Source organism: Rattus rattus, chromosome 13 (assembly GCF_011064425.1).
Source record: "Rattus rattus isolate New Zealand chromosome 13, Rrattus_CSIRO_v1, whole genome shotgun sequence".
Classification (NCBI taxonomy): Eukaryota; Metazoa; Chordata; class Mammalia; order Rodentia; family Muridae; genus Rattus; species Rattus rattus.
Window position 1 is genome coordinate 32,533,718 of NC_046166.1, and position 17,111 is coordinate 32,550,828.

General features: G+C 37.1%; 1 protein-coding gene across 2 annotated transcripts in view; it reads left to right on the forward strand.

Annotated features, from left to right (window-relative positions):
• Positions 1–17,111, forward strand: part of Glra3 (glycine receptor alpha 3) — a 251,344-nt gene that overhangs the window by 168,205 nt on the left and 66,028 nt on the right. For both annotated transcript variants that reach the window (XM_032918805.1, XM_032918806.1), the window contains exon 5: positions 5,274–5,356. In XM_032918805.1, coding sequence (XP_032774696.1) covers positions 5,274–5,356 — 83 coding nt within the window. The remainder of the gene's footprint in view (positions 1–5,273; positions 5,357–17,111) is intronic.

Consider the following 17,111-nt stretch of genomic DNA (forward strand, 5'->3'; position numbering starts at 1 on the left):
CATACAATACAGGGCTAGTATCTAAAATATACAAAGAACTCAAGAAGGTAGACTCTAGAAAACTAGATAACACAATTTAAAAATGGGGTACAGAAGAAACAGAGAATTCTCACAGAGGAATCTCGAATGGCAGAGAAGCACTTAAAGAAATGTTCAACATCCTTAGTCATCAGGGAAATTCAAATCAAAACTACCCTCAGATTCTACCTTACACTAACCAGAATGGTTAAGATAAAAAACTCAGGCAACATCAGATGCTGGTGAGCATGAAGACAAAGTATGGAGCAGAAACTGAAGAAAAGGCTATTCAGAGACGGAGTCACCTGGGGATCCATCTCACACACACACATATATATTGCAAAAACAGACAGTATTGAGGATTCCAAGAAGTGCATGCTGTCAGGGGCCTGATATTGCTGCCTCCTAAGAGGCTCTGCTAGAGTCTGACAAATACAGAGGCAGATGCTGGCAGCCAACCATTGGACTAAGAATGGTTTCCACAAAGGAGGAGTTATAGAAAGGACTGATGAAATAGCTGAAGGGGTTTGAAACCCCATAAGAAGAACAAAAATATCAACCAGACCCCCTAGAGCTCCCAGGGACTAAACGACCATTCCAAGAGTACGCCGAGATGGACCTATGGCTCCATCTGTAGCTAAGGATGGCTTTGCTGGGCATCAATGGGAGGAGAGGCCCTTGGTCCTGTTAAGACTTGATGCCCCACTGTAAGGGAATGTCAGGGCGAAGAGGTGGAAGGGAGTGGGTGGGTGGTTGAGAGAGCACCCTCACAGAAGCAGGGGGAGGAAGGATGGGATAGCAGGTTTTTGAGGGGAAACCAACCGGGAAAGGGGATAAGATTTAAAATGTAAATAAAAAATATCCAATAAAATTTAAAAAAAAAGCTTTAAAAAGAAAGAAAAAGAGGAACATTCCGCCATTGCTGGTGGGATTGTAAGCTGGTATAACCACTTTGGAAATCTATCTGGTACTTCCTCAGAAAATTGGAAATAGTTCTAACTAACGACACCATTATACCATTCTTGGGCATATATTGAAAATATGCTACACTGTATTACAAGGACACATGCTCCATTATATTCCCTTAAAAAGCTATAATAGCCAGAAGCTGAGACAATCCAGATGTTCCTCAATAGAAGAATAGATACAGAACATGCAGTGCAATTACCCAATGGAATACTGCTCAGCTATTAAAAACTAGGACATCACAAATTTTGGGGCAAGTGGATAGAACTAGAAAATATCATCCTGAGTGAGGTAACCCAGACCCAAAAGGACATGTATGGTATGTATTCAATGATTAGTGGATATTAGCCAAAAAGTTCAGAATACCCATGATACAACTCACAGACCATATGAAGCTTAACAAGAAGGAAGGTCCAAGTGTGGTTGCTTCAATCCCAGTTAGAATGGGGGACAAAATAATCATAATCATGGGAGGTAGAGAAGAAGGGGTGGAAGGGAGAGAAGAGGAGGAGGAGGGAGGAGGGAGGAGGAGGAAGGAGGGAGGGAAAGGGAGGTTGCCAGAGGGATGAGAAGAGGAGGAAAAGGAGAGACAGGATTAGGTGTAGGGAAAATAAACGGAGAGAAGCCCCAGAAGGCTAGGAGAATGAATAGAAATAAATAGCACTGAGGGATGGGGAACTTGAGGAACCACTAGAAAGTCTAGAATGCCAGAGATGTGGAAGGCTCCCAGGACCCAGTAGCAATGACATTAGCTGAAATGCCCAACAGTAGTGAGATAGAACCAGAAGAGACCACCTCCAATAGATAGACATGGCCCCCAGTAGAGGGATGGGCCCATCCACCCATCTCAAAATTTTTAACCCAAATTTGTTCCTGTCTAAAGAAAATACTGGGACAAAAAATGGAGCAGAGACTGAAGGAAAGGCCATCCAGAGACCTCCCTACCTTGGGATTCATCCCAGGTACAGACACCAATCCTGGACACTATTCCTGACATCAAGATGTGCTTGTAGGCAAGATCCTGGCATGGCTGTCCTCTGAGAGTCTCTGCCAGCACCTGACTGAAACAGATGCAGAAACTTACAGCCAACCTTGGACTGAGCCCAGGGACATCAATGTAAAAATTAGGGAAAGAACTGAAGGAGCTGAAGTGGATTGCAACCTCATAGGAAGAACAACAATATCAACTAATTAGATCACTCAGAGCTCTCAGGGACTAAGCCACCAAGCAAAGAGCTTACATGAGCTGGTTTGCTATATATGTATCATAGGACTTCTTTGTCTGGCCTCAGTGAAAGAGAATGAGCTTGGTCCTGTGGAGGCTTGAAGCCACAGTGCAGGAGGATGATAGAGTGGTGAGATGGGAGTGGGTTGGTGGCTGGGGTAACACCCTCTTAGAGCAGAATGAGAGGGGGATGGGGGGAACAAAGAAAGAGGACATTTGAAATACAAATAAATAAAATAGTCATTTTAAAGAAATTTTTGAAATGTCTAAATAGATTTGGATTTTGTAGTGCAAGTATACAAAACAATTAAAAAGATTTATTTATTTTTTTAGGAAAAAATAAATAAATGAAATAGTTAATAAAAAGTGGCATAAATATGTTAGTGTAATATCAAAGAAACTCTTTCAAAACTCCTTAGATTGTTGAAGAAGAGGTATTGTCTTTATGCTATCAAATTATAAAATATTGGACAATATTGTAATATGTGTTTGAGTACAAAAAATACATTTATGTTACACCAAAAATTTGATACATCAATAGAAACATAAGCATACTTCTTTTGATTCAAAAAGCTGTGATGGAATCAGAAAACATGTTTAATTTCAAATACACATTCAAATATACATTTCGGGACAGAAAATATCGTCATAAGCAATGCTATTTTAAAAATGGGTAATAATTAAATTTTAACAAGGCCAATGATTCTCAAAGATGAGTCAACCTTTTGGAAACCATCACTGTTTCACTAAGCCAAGGCTTCACAGGGGTAGGAAGTGCTATATCCTGTTTACGTATCTTGTCTCAGAAAGAGAACTTGGTGTCCTCCTTAAACAAGTAGTCATTCATCTCCAAAACAGAATATGAGTCATTGCTTCCTTGCTTGGTGTACCTTTGATGTGGTCAGAACACATCTTTAATTTGCATGTAATATCTGGATAAACAAATCCTCTGTATTACAACCAGTAGACACTTGTTGGCCAATAAGTGTTTCATTTAATCAATTATGTTTTACATTAAATAAAACAAAGTAAATAAATTGGTTTTTATTGGAATTATTTGCAACAGGTTTTTGCAAACTGTTTTGCTTTGCCAAATAATTCCTTTGAACTTGATGTTGTTGGGATTGTACAGCAGCTTTCATTTTAAGCAAAGAAATAGTCAGGATATGAATTTGACTACACGTGCACTGTGAGAGTAAGGAAAAGATTCTGAGGACAGTTTTCACTTCTCTCGAAAAGGTCAGAGTATTCTGCAAGTCAGTGTAGAAAACGGCTGGCAAAAGTCTTGGGTATTTGGAGAATGAATGCCTGTGAGTTTCAGAATGTGCCTGTCTATTCTCTGCTGATAAACTCTTTCAAAAGGCAGGGAACATTGTGTCCAGATAGTTTTAAAATTGAATTTTGAAGAGAGAATATTGAAAAGGCATGCTATTACTTAGTATCACTTAACCTAGCTGAGATAGAAAAAAAAACACTGCTTTTGTGTATGGAGCTTTCTAATTATGTTAGTGTGCTAAGGAATGAATTACCTTGATCCTCGAGGAGTTGAATGAATTACCCAATGATCCTTCCAGGACCCTTAAAGATCCAGCAGTCTATTGTGCCTATGTCTCCCAAACTCTGCTAATTGGACCTATGTCAGCAAGATATTTGCTGAATACTATATATCCTTGTAACTTTATGTCTGTGCTTTACATAAAAATTACATCGTAAAGAATGTAGTTAGATCGCTAGTCATTTTATGTTAAAGTATATATAAGTAGTTCTCACATGAGATTTAATTAATTCATCTCTGTGCCCACACATTAGAATTTTGAGAAAGGGAATGCAGAGAGCTAAGAGTCATTAAAATTTAATAACCATTCAGTATCTCCTATGTAACAAGTATAATATTCTAAGGGAATTCCACACAATGATCTATGATTCTTTCCCTCAACTCTCCAGTAGGTATCATTGCCATCTTCAGTTTAGACAGGAGAACACTGTTATTTAGGGAAGTTAGAGTAATATGCCTCTGGTCACAAGTTCAGGTAAACTAACCACGTAGCAAGCTCACTATTGCAATAGGTTACAGTAATGAAATAATTTAATAAAAGTGGCTGAGTAGGGTTTCTCAGAAAAGAATATTGACCATGGATCTGGACCACCTTCTCACCTCTCTCACTTTTATAAATACAAAGTCTTGGTAAAAATAAAAGATATAGATATAGATATATACATATATAATGTATATCAGTAATGTTTATATATATTTCATTACATTTTGCATATGTACATGTACATTATGTAACCATAAATTTTTTACAACCTACTTTTAATAAGGGTTCTACCACTCTTCTAGCCCATTACCCAACAAAGGTTGTGGAAGAGAAAACTTATTAGGATACTACTATTATTGGAATAAAGTTATTAGGATACTATTATAAGATCCTAGAGAACCATTTCCTGACTCTGATGGGATCTTGTAGATTGCTCTAGCCAGAGTAGGAGCCATTGCTTGCTCTATTAGCAAACACTCAAGTTCTTCAGATATCCTGTGTTTAGTGCCTCTCTCTATTCGCCAACAATTTTCCAGTGAGAGCTGTACTAATTCTCAGAACTGTCATACAGGAGTATTTCTCTACATTCTGCCTTTCCATACTTAGAACTTCACTTTCCTATACATACTGTCCTCTTAAATGACAGTAATATGATTCTAAGTGAAATATATCTTTCGACATTTGCTAATTGTACAGAATACACATTCATATTTATCTTCTTAGGATCACTTTCATAAAGAAATGCCCCTTTTAGGTATCCCTACTGTAAGAAAGTAAATGAATAAATAAATACATGTTGCAGAATATTTATAGGTGTGATGATACTTCAAAATCTCTCCCACTGAAATAAATATATTTATTTATAAATATATACTTATTTCAGAATAAATAACGTTCTTAGCCTGGAGAAATTTTCATTTGCACAGTTTTAGTTTCTATCAACACAGGAATTATTTTCTCTACACAGTCGAAGAAGCATGTGTCAGTGTAAATTACCTTTAAAAGGATTTCTCTCATCCTTTCAGGCTGACATTAACACTCTCTTGTCCAATGGATCTCAAGAATTTCCCAATGGATGTTCAAACATGCATAATGCAACTCGAAAGCTGTAAGTATGAGTGGCTTACTTTCTCTGAGCACTTCATTTTTAATGTAGGCAATGTAAGTCTTTAGTGCCTAGATCAGATAAATTATTATATTATTTTCTGGATGCATGTTTATTAAATAAACAAAAATAAAGTGGGCATATCCTTGAATACGAGCTAGCATCTGTGTTTGTTGAAAACTTGCAATGGACCAAGCATGTTATTTATGCATGTCACCTCAGATGCAATAAAAATGTTCTTATTCCCATGTGTTTGGATGTGAAAAATCATCCCTTAGAGTGTCTGGGTAATGTTAAAATAGTCAGAGCCAATGGCGACTAGCTGGCTGCCTCCTTACCTTAGACTTTTTTTATGAGATTCAGCATTTGGCATTTTAACTGAATATGCTGTGTGTGTCACATCAGGAGGAAGGACCTTTAAATGTATCGAGACTCCCTGAAGCTTTCAAGTTTCCTTTGTGGTAAATGAATATCACTGATTAACACTAACATAAAACAAAGTGCCAGAAGCGCGTTTCATGAAACGCTTTTGTAATAATATGTGATGTAATAGTACACAAATGATAAATATGCACATAGTAATTAGTATATACACAGTAAAGTGCTTTATAGTTTTTATTCAAAGGAAATAGTAATAAATGTACTATATATTTTCTTTTCTCTTCTTTTCTTTCCTTTTCTTTTCTTTTCTTTTCTTTTCTTTTCTTTTCTTTTCTTTTCTTTTCTTTTCTAAGAAAGCTCTATTTGAACTCTTTCCAGAGGAAAATTGAAAAATGTATCTGCAGAGGTCAGGGTCTGACAAGCAAGCCTTGTAGTAAGTTGGACTTGTCACTAGATGGCGTGCAAAACTCGTGGGGGAACGTGGCCCAAACGTCTAGCCCCACCCAGCGCTGTTTTTCTTCAGGACTTATAAATATTTATTTCTCTGATAATAATTCTTGTCTTTAAATTGCAAATGGTTTACTCTGCACCTCTTAAAGCCAGACATGGACAAAATGAAAACATCAGCGAAGGAAAAGCAAAGCAATCTAAAATCTAATCTATTTAGATTTTTACTGGAGAGGAAGGAAGGAGAAGTGCCCAGCAAGTGCATTCTTTCAATTTTGTACAAGAAGAGCAAATTTAGGACAGTGGACCGTGTGTCTTGACCAATGGAAGACATAGAGAAAATAAGTATATTTTTCTTTCAGTAAATCCATCTGATTTCTTGAGCCAAAATTTATAAAATTTTAATAATTTCTTATTAAAAGATAAGTATCTTATTTAAAATTATCTTATAGGAAAATTGTAGGATATATAAAACACACACACACACACACACACACATATATATATATATATATATATATATATATATATATATATATATATATTGCTTCCTCCATGGCGATTTAGAGGTCAAGAGGAACTGTTCAAACTTTAAGGAGCAAAGAAATTATTTGCCAAATGTTTTATATTTACTATTTATATATGTGTGCATGCATGTTTCTATGTGAGCCCAAGGGTATAATAGGTACACGAGTATATGGAGATGTATGCATATGAGGGCCAGAGATACCAGGTGTCTCCTAAGGTTGATTTGCTACCATATTTACTTGCCATATGTACATACTTACATTATTAATTTAATTATTTTTAGATAGGAGCTCACTGACTTGGCTACTGGCTATCCAAAAAAAAAACCCCTGAGTACTCTAGATCTCTTCCTGCCCTTACCTCCCCAGTACTGTGCTTGAAGGCACATTCGGATTTTTATGAGTATTTGAGGATTAAAATCATGTCATCATATTTGCATAGCAACTATTTTCATTAGAAAGCCATATCCTAGCACCAAATAACCTCATAGATTATTTTACCAATGAATCAAGACTATGCAACACATTGTTATAATACTACAAGGACAAGTATAGAAAATAGGGACAAGGCTGTGGTTCAGAACTGTAGTTTTAGGTATTTGGCAGTTTAATGTATGAGGATCATGAGCTCAAGGCCAGCCTGAGCTATTTAATGAGCCCTTTGTTGAAAACCAAAAACATAACAAAGGGCCTATGACATCATTCAGTGGTAGACAGAAGACTTACTTAGCATATTCAAGGTAAAAATCCCAATAATCTCCCACACAAGAAAAACAAGAAAAAGAGAAAGAGGGACACAATAGGGAATGAGTGTGGAAAAAACAATAGTTAATAGAGATGATTGATATAATGTGGACATGAGTGGTTCTAGGTACCTGTGAATCAGAGATAAAAAGATCATAAGGTCATATAAGTAGGATCCTGTCACAGACATTAAAAAACAATTGGAGAGTATGAAAAAGGAAGTATTTATAGAATTATTAACAAATGCAATATTAGTATGTTTGTGATATGGCATATTTGAATCTATACCCAAAGACAGAACTGAAATTAAATATTTACAAGTTGTATGCATTTTGGCTGAAAAAATTAGATGAATTTACTGAAAGAAAGCAAAGTAACTACAAGGAACATGGCCTTAAGGAAATCTTTCATTTATAAGTTGCTAGGAAGAAATTCTAGGAAAGACTTAATTAACATAGGTGATAAAGTAAACTTATCTCTCAGTCTTAAGAAACTGTAGAGATCTCTTTAAAACTAGCCAATGTGGAAACTATATTGAATGAAATTAAAAGACTAGAAAGCAAAACCAATGTTATCGTTGACAGTGATTAGAATAGTGAGGATAAAAATTAAATTCTAAAAATTAAAATATCAAAAGATTAGACAATAAGAAAATTAAAATGTGGATGCTTCAGGTCTTATTAGAAGGGGGAACAAAAATATTCATAGGAGGAGCTACAGAGACAAAGTTTGGAACAGAAACTGAAGGAATAGCCATTCAGAGCCTGCCCCACCTGGGGATCCAGCCCATATACATACAGCCACTAACCGAAGACACTGTGGCAGATGCCAAGAGGTGCATGCTGACAGGAGGCTAATATAGCTGTCACCTGAGAGTCTGTGGCAGAGCATGACAAATACAGAGGCAAATGCTAGTAGTCAACTATAGAACTGAGAACAGGGTCCCCATTGGAGGAGTTAGAGAAAGGATTGAATGAGCTGAAGGAGCTTGCAACCCCATAAGAACAACAATGCCATAAGAAACAGAGCTCACAGGAACTAAACCACCATCCAAACTGTACACATGGACAGACCCATGGCTCCAGCTGCATATGTAGCAAGGAAGGCCTTTTTTGGCACCAATGGGAGAGGAAGCTCTTGGTCCTGCCAAGGCTGGACTCCCCAGTGTAGGTGAATGTCAGGAAGGGGAGGGAGGAAGGGGTGGGTGGATGGGTGGGGGAACACCAGCATAGAAGAAGGGAGAGGGAAGACAGGATAGGTGATTTATGGATGGGAAACAAGAAAAGGGGATAACATTTGAAATAAAATGTCCATTTAAAAATAATAGGAACAAAGAGTGAAGTCCAGTCATCTATGAATAGTAAGTAGTTGAGGAAGAAAAACATGGCCTTTGAGGAAAGGCTAGGTTTTAGAACTCAGAGCAAATGCAATTGTGATATACTGTTTGGCTGTGGACGTCTACAACTGTCTGAGTCAGCTGCTGGGTGGACTCTCTGAGAGGACAACATGCTACTGTTTGTACGCATAACAGAATATCGTTAATAATGATAGGGTGCTTGCTCATGGGGTAGGTCACAATTTGTGCTGGTTAGTTGTTGGCCATTCCCTCAGTCTCTGTTCCCTCGACCGTGCCTTACATTACTTGTAGACAGGGTAAATTTGGGTTGAAAGTTTTATGGGTGAGTTGGTGTCTATTGTTCCACTAGGGTTCCTTTCTGGATACAGAAGGTGGCCTCTTGAAGTTCCATATCCCCAACGTAGTGTATCACAGCTAAAATCATCCCAGTTGATTCTTGGATGCCTCTCTTATCCTAGGTCTCTGTTTCCTTCTAGAGATACTGCCCACCCATGTCAGTTGGAGATTTCCATTCATTTTCCTGACCATCTAGTCATCTCTCCTGTCTTTCCTAACACCTGATCCTGAATCCCACATTCCCCTTCACATCCCTCCACCTCCCCAATTCCCTCCCACCATCTGCCTTTTATTACCCCTTCTAAGTGAGATTCAAACTTCTTTGCTTGGGCCTTCTTTCTTGTTTAGCTTCCCTGGGTCTGTGGAGTGTAACAGAGTACCTGTATTGTATGGCTAATATCCATTTATAAGTGAGCGCATACCTTTGGGGACTGGATTACCTCACTCATGATGATATCCTCAAGTTCCATCTATTTGCCTGTTTTAAGAATAGGAAGAAAGAGATAGGAACTCCACAGGAAGACCAACAGAGTCAACTAATTTGCAACTTTGGGCCTAACCCTCCCAGTTCATATGTAATAGAAGCACAGCTTGACTTTTATGTGGCTCCTGAACAATTTGAAATGGGAACTATCCCAAAAACTGTTTGTTGCCCATAGGAAGATATGTTCTTCTAGCTTGGCTGCCTCTTCTGGCCTGTGAGAGATGAAGCCTCTAGCCTCAGAGAGCCTTGAAGTGCTATGGTAGAAAAGGGTTGAAAGGCGGACCCCACCTGCTCAGAGGAGAAAGGGTATGGGGAGGAGAGAAAGATTGTGGAAGCGAGTGACCAGGAGCAGGGCAGTGAGCCTGAGGTACAGTAAAAAAAAAAAGCAACTGAGGTCATATGCACAAGACCTGCGCAAGATCAAGACAGTTCCAGATTGGATGGGGCCAGAAAGGTCTGAACCCCTAGCTGGAGACTTGCCAGTCCTTGAAGGCTTCTGAGAGAAGAACAAATAGTCAACAATTCTTTAAAAAGTAATCTCTAGTGGGTTGCCTATGCTAAAAAAATATGAAGTTGACAGAAAAATGTGTTTAATGACCTAGGGGAAACTGGAGAGAAAGTAGGGGTTACTCAAAATACATTATACACAAAATACACATATTGTGTATAATTTTCATAGTATACACAATATGGAAATTTCAAGCAATAAATATTAAGATTAATAAGGAAAGTTCATCAGGACTATTTGATGGGATCCAAGGGCTGGCACACAGTGCCATTCCTGCACCTGGCTTCCTGGGAATGTTTTCAGGGAAATCTAAAGCTGAATGCATGGAAGAAAGGAGCTTTTTTGATGCTTCCCTCTTTCTCTTTCATTTCTGATCAATAATGAATGTCTTGCCTCTAGTGGTCTTTTAGCATGAGTCATTGAACACATCCTTCCCTTTTGATAGAACCTGCTTTTATCCATATAGGAAGCACCATATGTAAAGCTTCCTTAAGAAATGCTATGAGAATATTGCACAAAAGTGATGGCTATAGGAACAGAACTGACTGAAAAAAATACCCAGATATTCTATTTTGAGGAAACAAGAACTGATCCCATGTGTCTCAAAATATGTATTTATGGCTTAGTTCTAAAACTGTCTGTCATTCACAGCATAGAAAGAAAGAAACGGTTAAGAAAGAAAAATCTACAGGCAAGTCAACAGATGTGAGTCCTATGAGGTAGTGATGAGAGTGAGAGTGTGAGCATGAAGATCCGTCAAAGAAAACACACAAACAACCTCCCCAAAAAAGAGTAACTCAAGATTAAAAATAATAAAAAAGAAAGGAAAATGTGAGAATGAAACAAATTTCAAATAGAAAATAAAATCTGTGTTTCATGTCAAAAACCAAAACTAATCTTAATTTACTTATTGAAAACAAATTTAATTAATTAATAATGAAAGGAAATGAAAAGAAGTGTAGAATCCATATAGGAAACTCTAGATTTTCAAACTATATGTAACAAACATTAAGACTAAACTAAACGGTATCCTTTTTAGGGTGCCATGCCAAAAGCAATTGAGAGGAGAAAATTAAGAAATCTACACTTGAGAAATGCATCTACATGAAATGTATAAATCTGATTTCATGTGTCCCCTCCTGTCTGCCTGCCCGCTAGTCTGTCTGTCTGTCTGACTGTCTGTGTTTTCCTATCTGTCTGGTTGCTTAGTTATTAAGTCCTGGAGAACTAATATAGGTTAATGTTCATTCTAGACAAGCACTTTATAGCTAAGCCACACCCCAATCCCTAGTATACTAATTTCAGTATAAAAAATAAATGTAGGAAACTACTACAAGAAAAATAAAAACCATTTAACATTCTAGAAAAGAACATATAAATACTTTTGAAAATATATGCACATAGCCACATAACTTCTCAAAAGGTGAATCTAAGTAAGAAACTGGTAAATCAGCAATTGAATACACATGGAGAATATCTGTGAGCAACCTGGAATGCTACGAAGCTAGAAGACAGCTTGGTACCTACAGGAGCATTACTCAAGACTATACTGAAAGTCACAAAGACAATTTCAAAAAATTTCTTTGTGTTGGTGAAGGGTTTGTTTTCCTTAATTGCTTTCAGTTTGGAAAAACGTTTGGTGTGCCTATGTTAAGTTATGATTGCTGAAGTCCCTTCCCAATGAGGAGGAGTGTGACATAAGGGATCACTAGTCGTCTCCTTCAGGGCTAGACAGGGTGGGTTTACAGACCTGCAGTTCCCACTGACTGAGCTTTTTAAAGAGAAATTTTCAATCTCATTCAGCTGTCTTTTCAAAAGACATCCTTATTGACCTTTGTTTTATTTAAAAATACATTCATGTGAAATACATTAGTAAAGTTCTTTGTATTGACAGGGAATAACTAACTCACATATACAGATTCATTATGAGGTAGGTCCTATTTCTAACGGATTTATAGTACAAAGAGATACGTATCAATAGGGAAGGTTCTGTATTTGATGTTTAGTTTTTATTCACATAATAAAAAAATAAAAAACCATTTGTAAGATGGTTGGTAATGCCAGTTGTCGGCCAAAGATGGCAGGATCCTTAACCATCAGAATAATCACAGGCTTTAATTCTGTTCTGAACATCTAAAATAACACAAATGACAAAAGGAAAAGATACAATTGATGTGCAACATTTAAATAAATTTAAATTCTTGGAGATAGAAAAGTAAAGTAAAATACAAAAGAAAGCTAGTGCCAAATCATCAGCCCAAAAACTTATGTACATGTAACATAATATGGATTCAATGGGTTTATATCTAAGAACACACACACAAACACACACACACACACACACACACACAAATAAACATATGTATGCAATAACAATTAATAAAAAAAAAAAGAGGCCAGCAATTTGAAGAAAGGAGGGTTATATAAGGAAGGCTTAGATGGAGTAAAGGGAAGGGAGAAATATTACAATTAAATTACAACTTTAAAAATAAAGAACAAAAGAGAAACAGAACAGTAAAAAAATAAAGAGAAACAGAATGGTAAAGAAATAAAATTATCCTTAATCAGTGTCCTAAATCTCTAAAAAAAATTTTTTTTTTAATGAGAAAGGGGCTTGAAGGTCAACTTAGAGAAAGCATGAAAGCAAAGAAACAAAGAAACAAAGGAAAAGAAGAAAAAAAGAAACAAAGGAACGAACAAAGTAAGCAAGGTGGGGGCTGGAGAGATGATTCAGTGGTTAAGGGCACTGACTGCTCTTCCAAGAGGTCCTGAGTTCAAATTCCAGCAACCACATGGTGGTTCACAACCATCTGTAATGAGATCTGATGCCCTCTGCTGGTGTGTGTGAACACAGCTACAGTGTATTCACATACATAAACTAAATAAATAATTCTTAAAAAAAAGAAAAGAAAAGAAAGAAAGAAAAAGAAAAGGAAGCAAAAGAACAGCAAACCTTTGAAATGTCCTTTAAATGGGATTTCAGAAAAGAAATGTCTAAAAGTGGGCCATGCTTTTGTGGAGGTATGCAATAGAATATAGAAAGGTTTTTATTATATTATTCATTTTCAGATTTATTTCATAGCCAGGTCTGATATACCAATTGCTTGCTCTGGGTCATACATTAAGTTTAGTTATTTAAAAAATAGAGCTTGTGGTGATTTTTTTGTAATTATATCCTAATAATTTCTACCATTATACCAAGTCTCTCATAATTGAAGAGTTTAGATTAAGTTCAGGGTAACATTGTGTTTTTTGTTTGTTTACTAGGAGATTCAGATGGTTCTTGTTTTGTGAGTATTTGTTATTTAATCTCTGTAGTTACAATGTTAGTGAGGAAGAAAAAGCTCCCTCAAAACAAAAGTATTATCTGGTAAAAGCATTTCCTGTAAAATAATTTTCATCTTAGAGCAGTGTATCCCTCACAACAGCAATGACTTTTACCACCTCTTTAGTTCACATCTTTGTAAACTGGGCTTTCTGATTACCAGATCTTCTAAATCTAGAGTCATGATAAAAATGTGACGCAGCCACCAGCTTATAATATGATGATGTCACAAATAGTTTTATTTTATAACTTTCAAATATATTTCCTGATTTAATCCTAGCCACAACTTAATGAAATAAGTTTATTTCCACTTCAAAGATAAGCAAGCAATACATAAAGGCTTTGTTTTTTCCAAATGGCATAAAACAATGAAATAAACAGTGAACTGTGGCTTAATAACTCTTAAAGACATTATACAAACATCAGTCACCTTTAAACCTGGAAGGAGTAGAGTTGGCACAGTACCCACCAAGACCAAGTTCTGAGACAAAGAAAAGATTAGCCCCAGAGAGACAAATGGCAGGGGAAAAGAGACAAAGACGGGCAGAGAGAACAGGAAAGAAGGGAACCAGAGCAAGGTAGAGGGGAAGGGACATTTTCCCCTGAAGGACAAAGGAGTGCATCTGGTTAGAGAATGAGAAAGCCATGACTCAGAAGCAAAATGCTGTTAATAGAGCAAAAGGCAAAACCCCTTTAAGATTAGAACGAGTTGGTTTGTTTTGACTGGGCATGCTAACTAGGAAAGCCAAGTGGGACTTTTGATTGCTGGTCTTCCCTGGTTGTGAGCCTCAGAAGGAGGAAGTGTCTAACTAAGGGAACAGACCTTGACAGCTAGCTTTAGGGAAGTAATCTAAGATTTAGCAAAGGAGAGGGAAGGGGGAAGGGCAAGGTGTGTCAGCACCAGGTTTGCCATGCTCAGGCATGCCAGAGCCCTTCAGAATCTGATGAGTCTATTTATAAGTTGTCACTGTGATAGTCTTAAGATTTCTCCAGAAAATATTTATCAAAAAAGTTGGTCTATATATTTCTTCGTTCCTTTCCTCCTGGTTGTCCTCTTAACTGTTAAAATTGACCTCAACCTTCAAAAGAGGGCACTGGTTGGCTGTGTCAGACTGTGAGCACAGCAACAAAGCACTTTGCATTCCAACTACACTTCAACCAGTAAAATATCACAAACAAACTCTATGTCCTCTGTCCTATATTTGTCCATGGGCTACATGAATAAATACCAACTCTCTATGCTTTCCGTAGGTAAATATCATCACTTGGGCTAACCTGTCATCCAGATGTGATTAATCACCCAGAGATTTGAACAGCATACCATTACGTGTTTCCCAAGAGAAAGCCTTAGAAAGCTTGGCGACAATATGCTACAGATATTTCTCTTTTCTTTGACCCCTAAAAGAAAACAATACTGGAAAGCTAAAGGTTATTGAAACCCTTATCCATGACTGCTGACCATATCTTCTTGTAATCCTAATAACACCTCAGATATTTATCTAAAAATTAAGTGGCTCAATAGTCAAATAATAGTCTGGAAAGTTAATAAGAACATGATGTCATATTAATATAACAGCTTTATCTCCATGATCCCAAACTAGGTTCCTACTGGTTCCTCTGACCTTTTGTCAGAGTTGTGAGGATTCAGGACTCATTCTGCTATCACTAACAGAGTGTCTGCCTGTGAATAAACTTGGCTTGACCTTCTGTAAACTTCTAGAAGTTCACTCCTGCCCCCTCTTTGCCCACACTTCATTTCTCTGCTTCCCAATCACTTGTTATATTGTTACCTAGGTAACACTGCAGAGGTGAACTCATCTTATCTTCCTGGTGCTCCCTGCAGTCTCTGCTATACTAAACCAAGATCTCCACAGGCTATCCTTTCAGTTCTCTAACCTCTGGATTTTTCCTTTTTCTTTGGATATTTTTTTTAAAAAGTATTTTATTTTTAAAATTGTGTGTGTGTGTGTGTGTGTGTGTGTGTGTGTGTGTGTGTGTGTGTGTGTGTGTGTGTGTGTGTGTGCAGGTAACCTGAGAGGCCAGAAGAGGACATCAAATTCTGCGCGTGCGCGCGCTAATGCACTGACCACTCTGCACTGGACAACCAATAAAGAAAGGCTAATTATCCCTTTCTGAGAAATCATTAGCAACCTATAATTCTTTCTCTAAGGTGAGGCCACAACATTTTTCTCTCCTCCATGTTAAAATGCCCATTGCTTATTCCAGTGTTCTATTCTTATTCATGCAGCCATATCTAGGACAGACTAATTGACTCAATACTTGTAGGAATTCTGTCTTACAATCCTTCTGCTCCCTCCTCAGCATCTTGTCCCTAAGCTGTGTACAAGGGGGTTATGATATAGACGTACCCTCTGGGGCTAGATTTCCCATGATCAATTGATTTCTGCATTGTGCCTAGTTATGGTTTTCTGTGATACTATCCCTTTACTGTGAAGAGGGTCTTTTACAAGGCTTAGTAGTTACACTTCCCCAGTGTGTGTAAGTAAAATTACTTTTAATTGTAGGGAAACATATTTGAATCAATTTGTGCTGATAAAACAGAATACTGGGGGGAAAAAAAACAGAATACTGCATACTGGGTAATTTCAAATAGATAGGAATATGTTGTTGCTAGATATTTCTCAAGATACCAGCATCTAGTATGGTCTTCTTGCTGTGGCTTTCCATGGTACAAAACCAAAAAAAGGAACAAAAGAAATGTCCTAAGCTGAATATCCTTCTTAGAGCAGTAGTAACGCTTATGAGGGCAGAGATTTCACAGTCTAATTATTTTTACAAAGCTCATCTCTCAATATAGATGCAAAGACAAGTGGCTTTATACACAAGATGCAGTGAGGTGACTTAGAGGATAATGTGTGTGCCTGATAACCTACTGTCAGCAATCCATGCAGAGGTGAAAAAGTACAACTAATTCCAGGAAGTTGACACCGAGGATCACGTGCACTTTAAGGCATTACAGTCTGTTTTTCTGTGATTCCTGAATTTGCAATTCTTATCTACTCCGTATTTATCATCATTTCTTCTCTTCTTTAATTAATTCTCCAGATAACTCCACTTCCTTCAACCTTCTATTTTCTACCTAAAGCAAATGGCCTTTTGCAAGCAGGCTCTTTCAAAGCTTAGGTAGCATTCTCCCTAGAGATGACTCCATAGTACAGTCACAAATGTCTTTTATGCCAGGTAATTCACTGTCAAATGCCAGAAAATTCAGGAAATGTCATATGCCCTCAAGTATTTTGTTAGATAGCATGGGCTTTTCTAAACATCAATTTTTCGTGGGCTGAGAACATGAGTGAGCTTTGTTAGATAACTGCAAAGGTTGTTTCAAATCTCAGAGTCCATAAAATATTTAAATACACATACAAAATTATGAATTCAATAGTGACAACTAAAAATAGTATCTGGAAATGAGAGAATACACAAACTATGGATCAATAGTGCATAAATTGACTCAGATCACTAAACAACACATGCTGAATTGTGTGTAAAGATAATTGGGGGAAAATGGAAAAGTTTTTTTTCAAAAACAAAATGAAAATAAATAAAAACTGTAATTGAAAGTTTGGAGAGAGCCTACTTTTCAAAGACCCACAAATGTGTGGCTAAAGAGTGGCATTTTTAATAAATT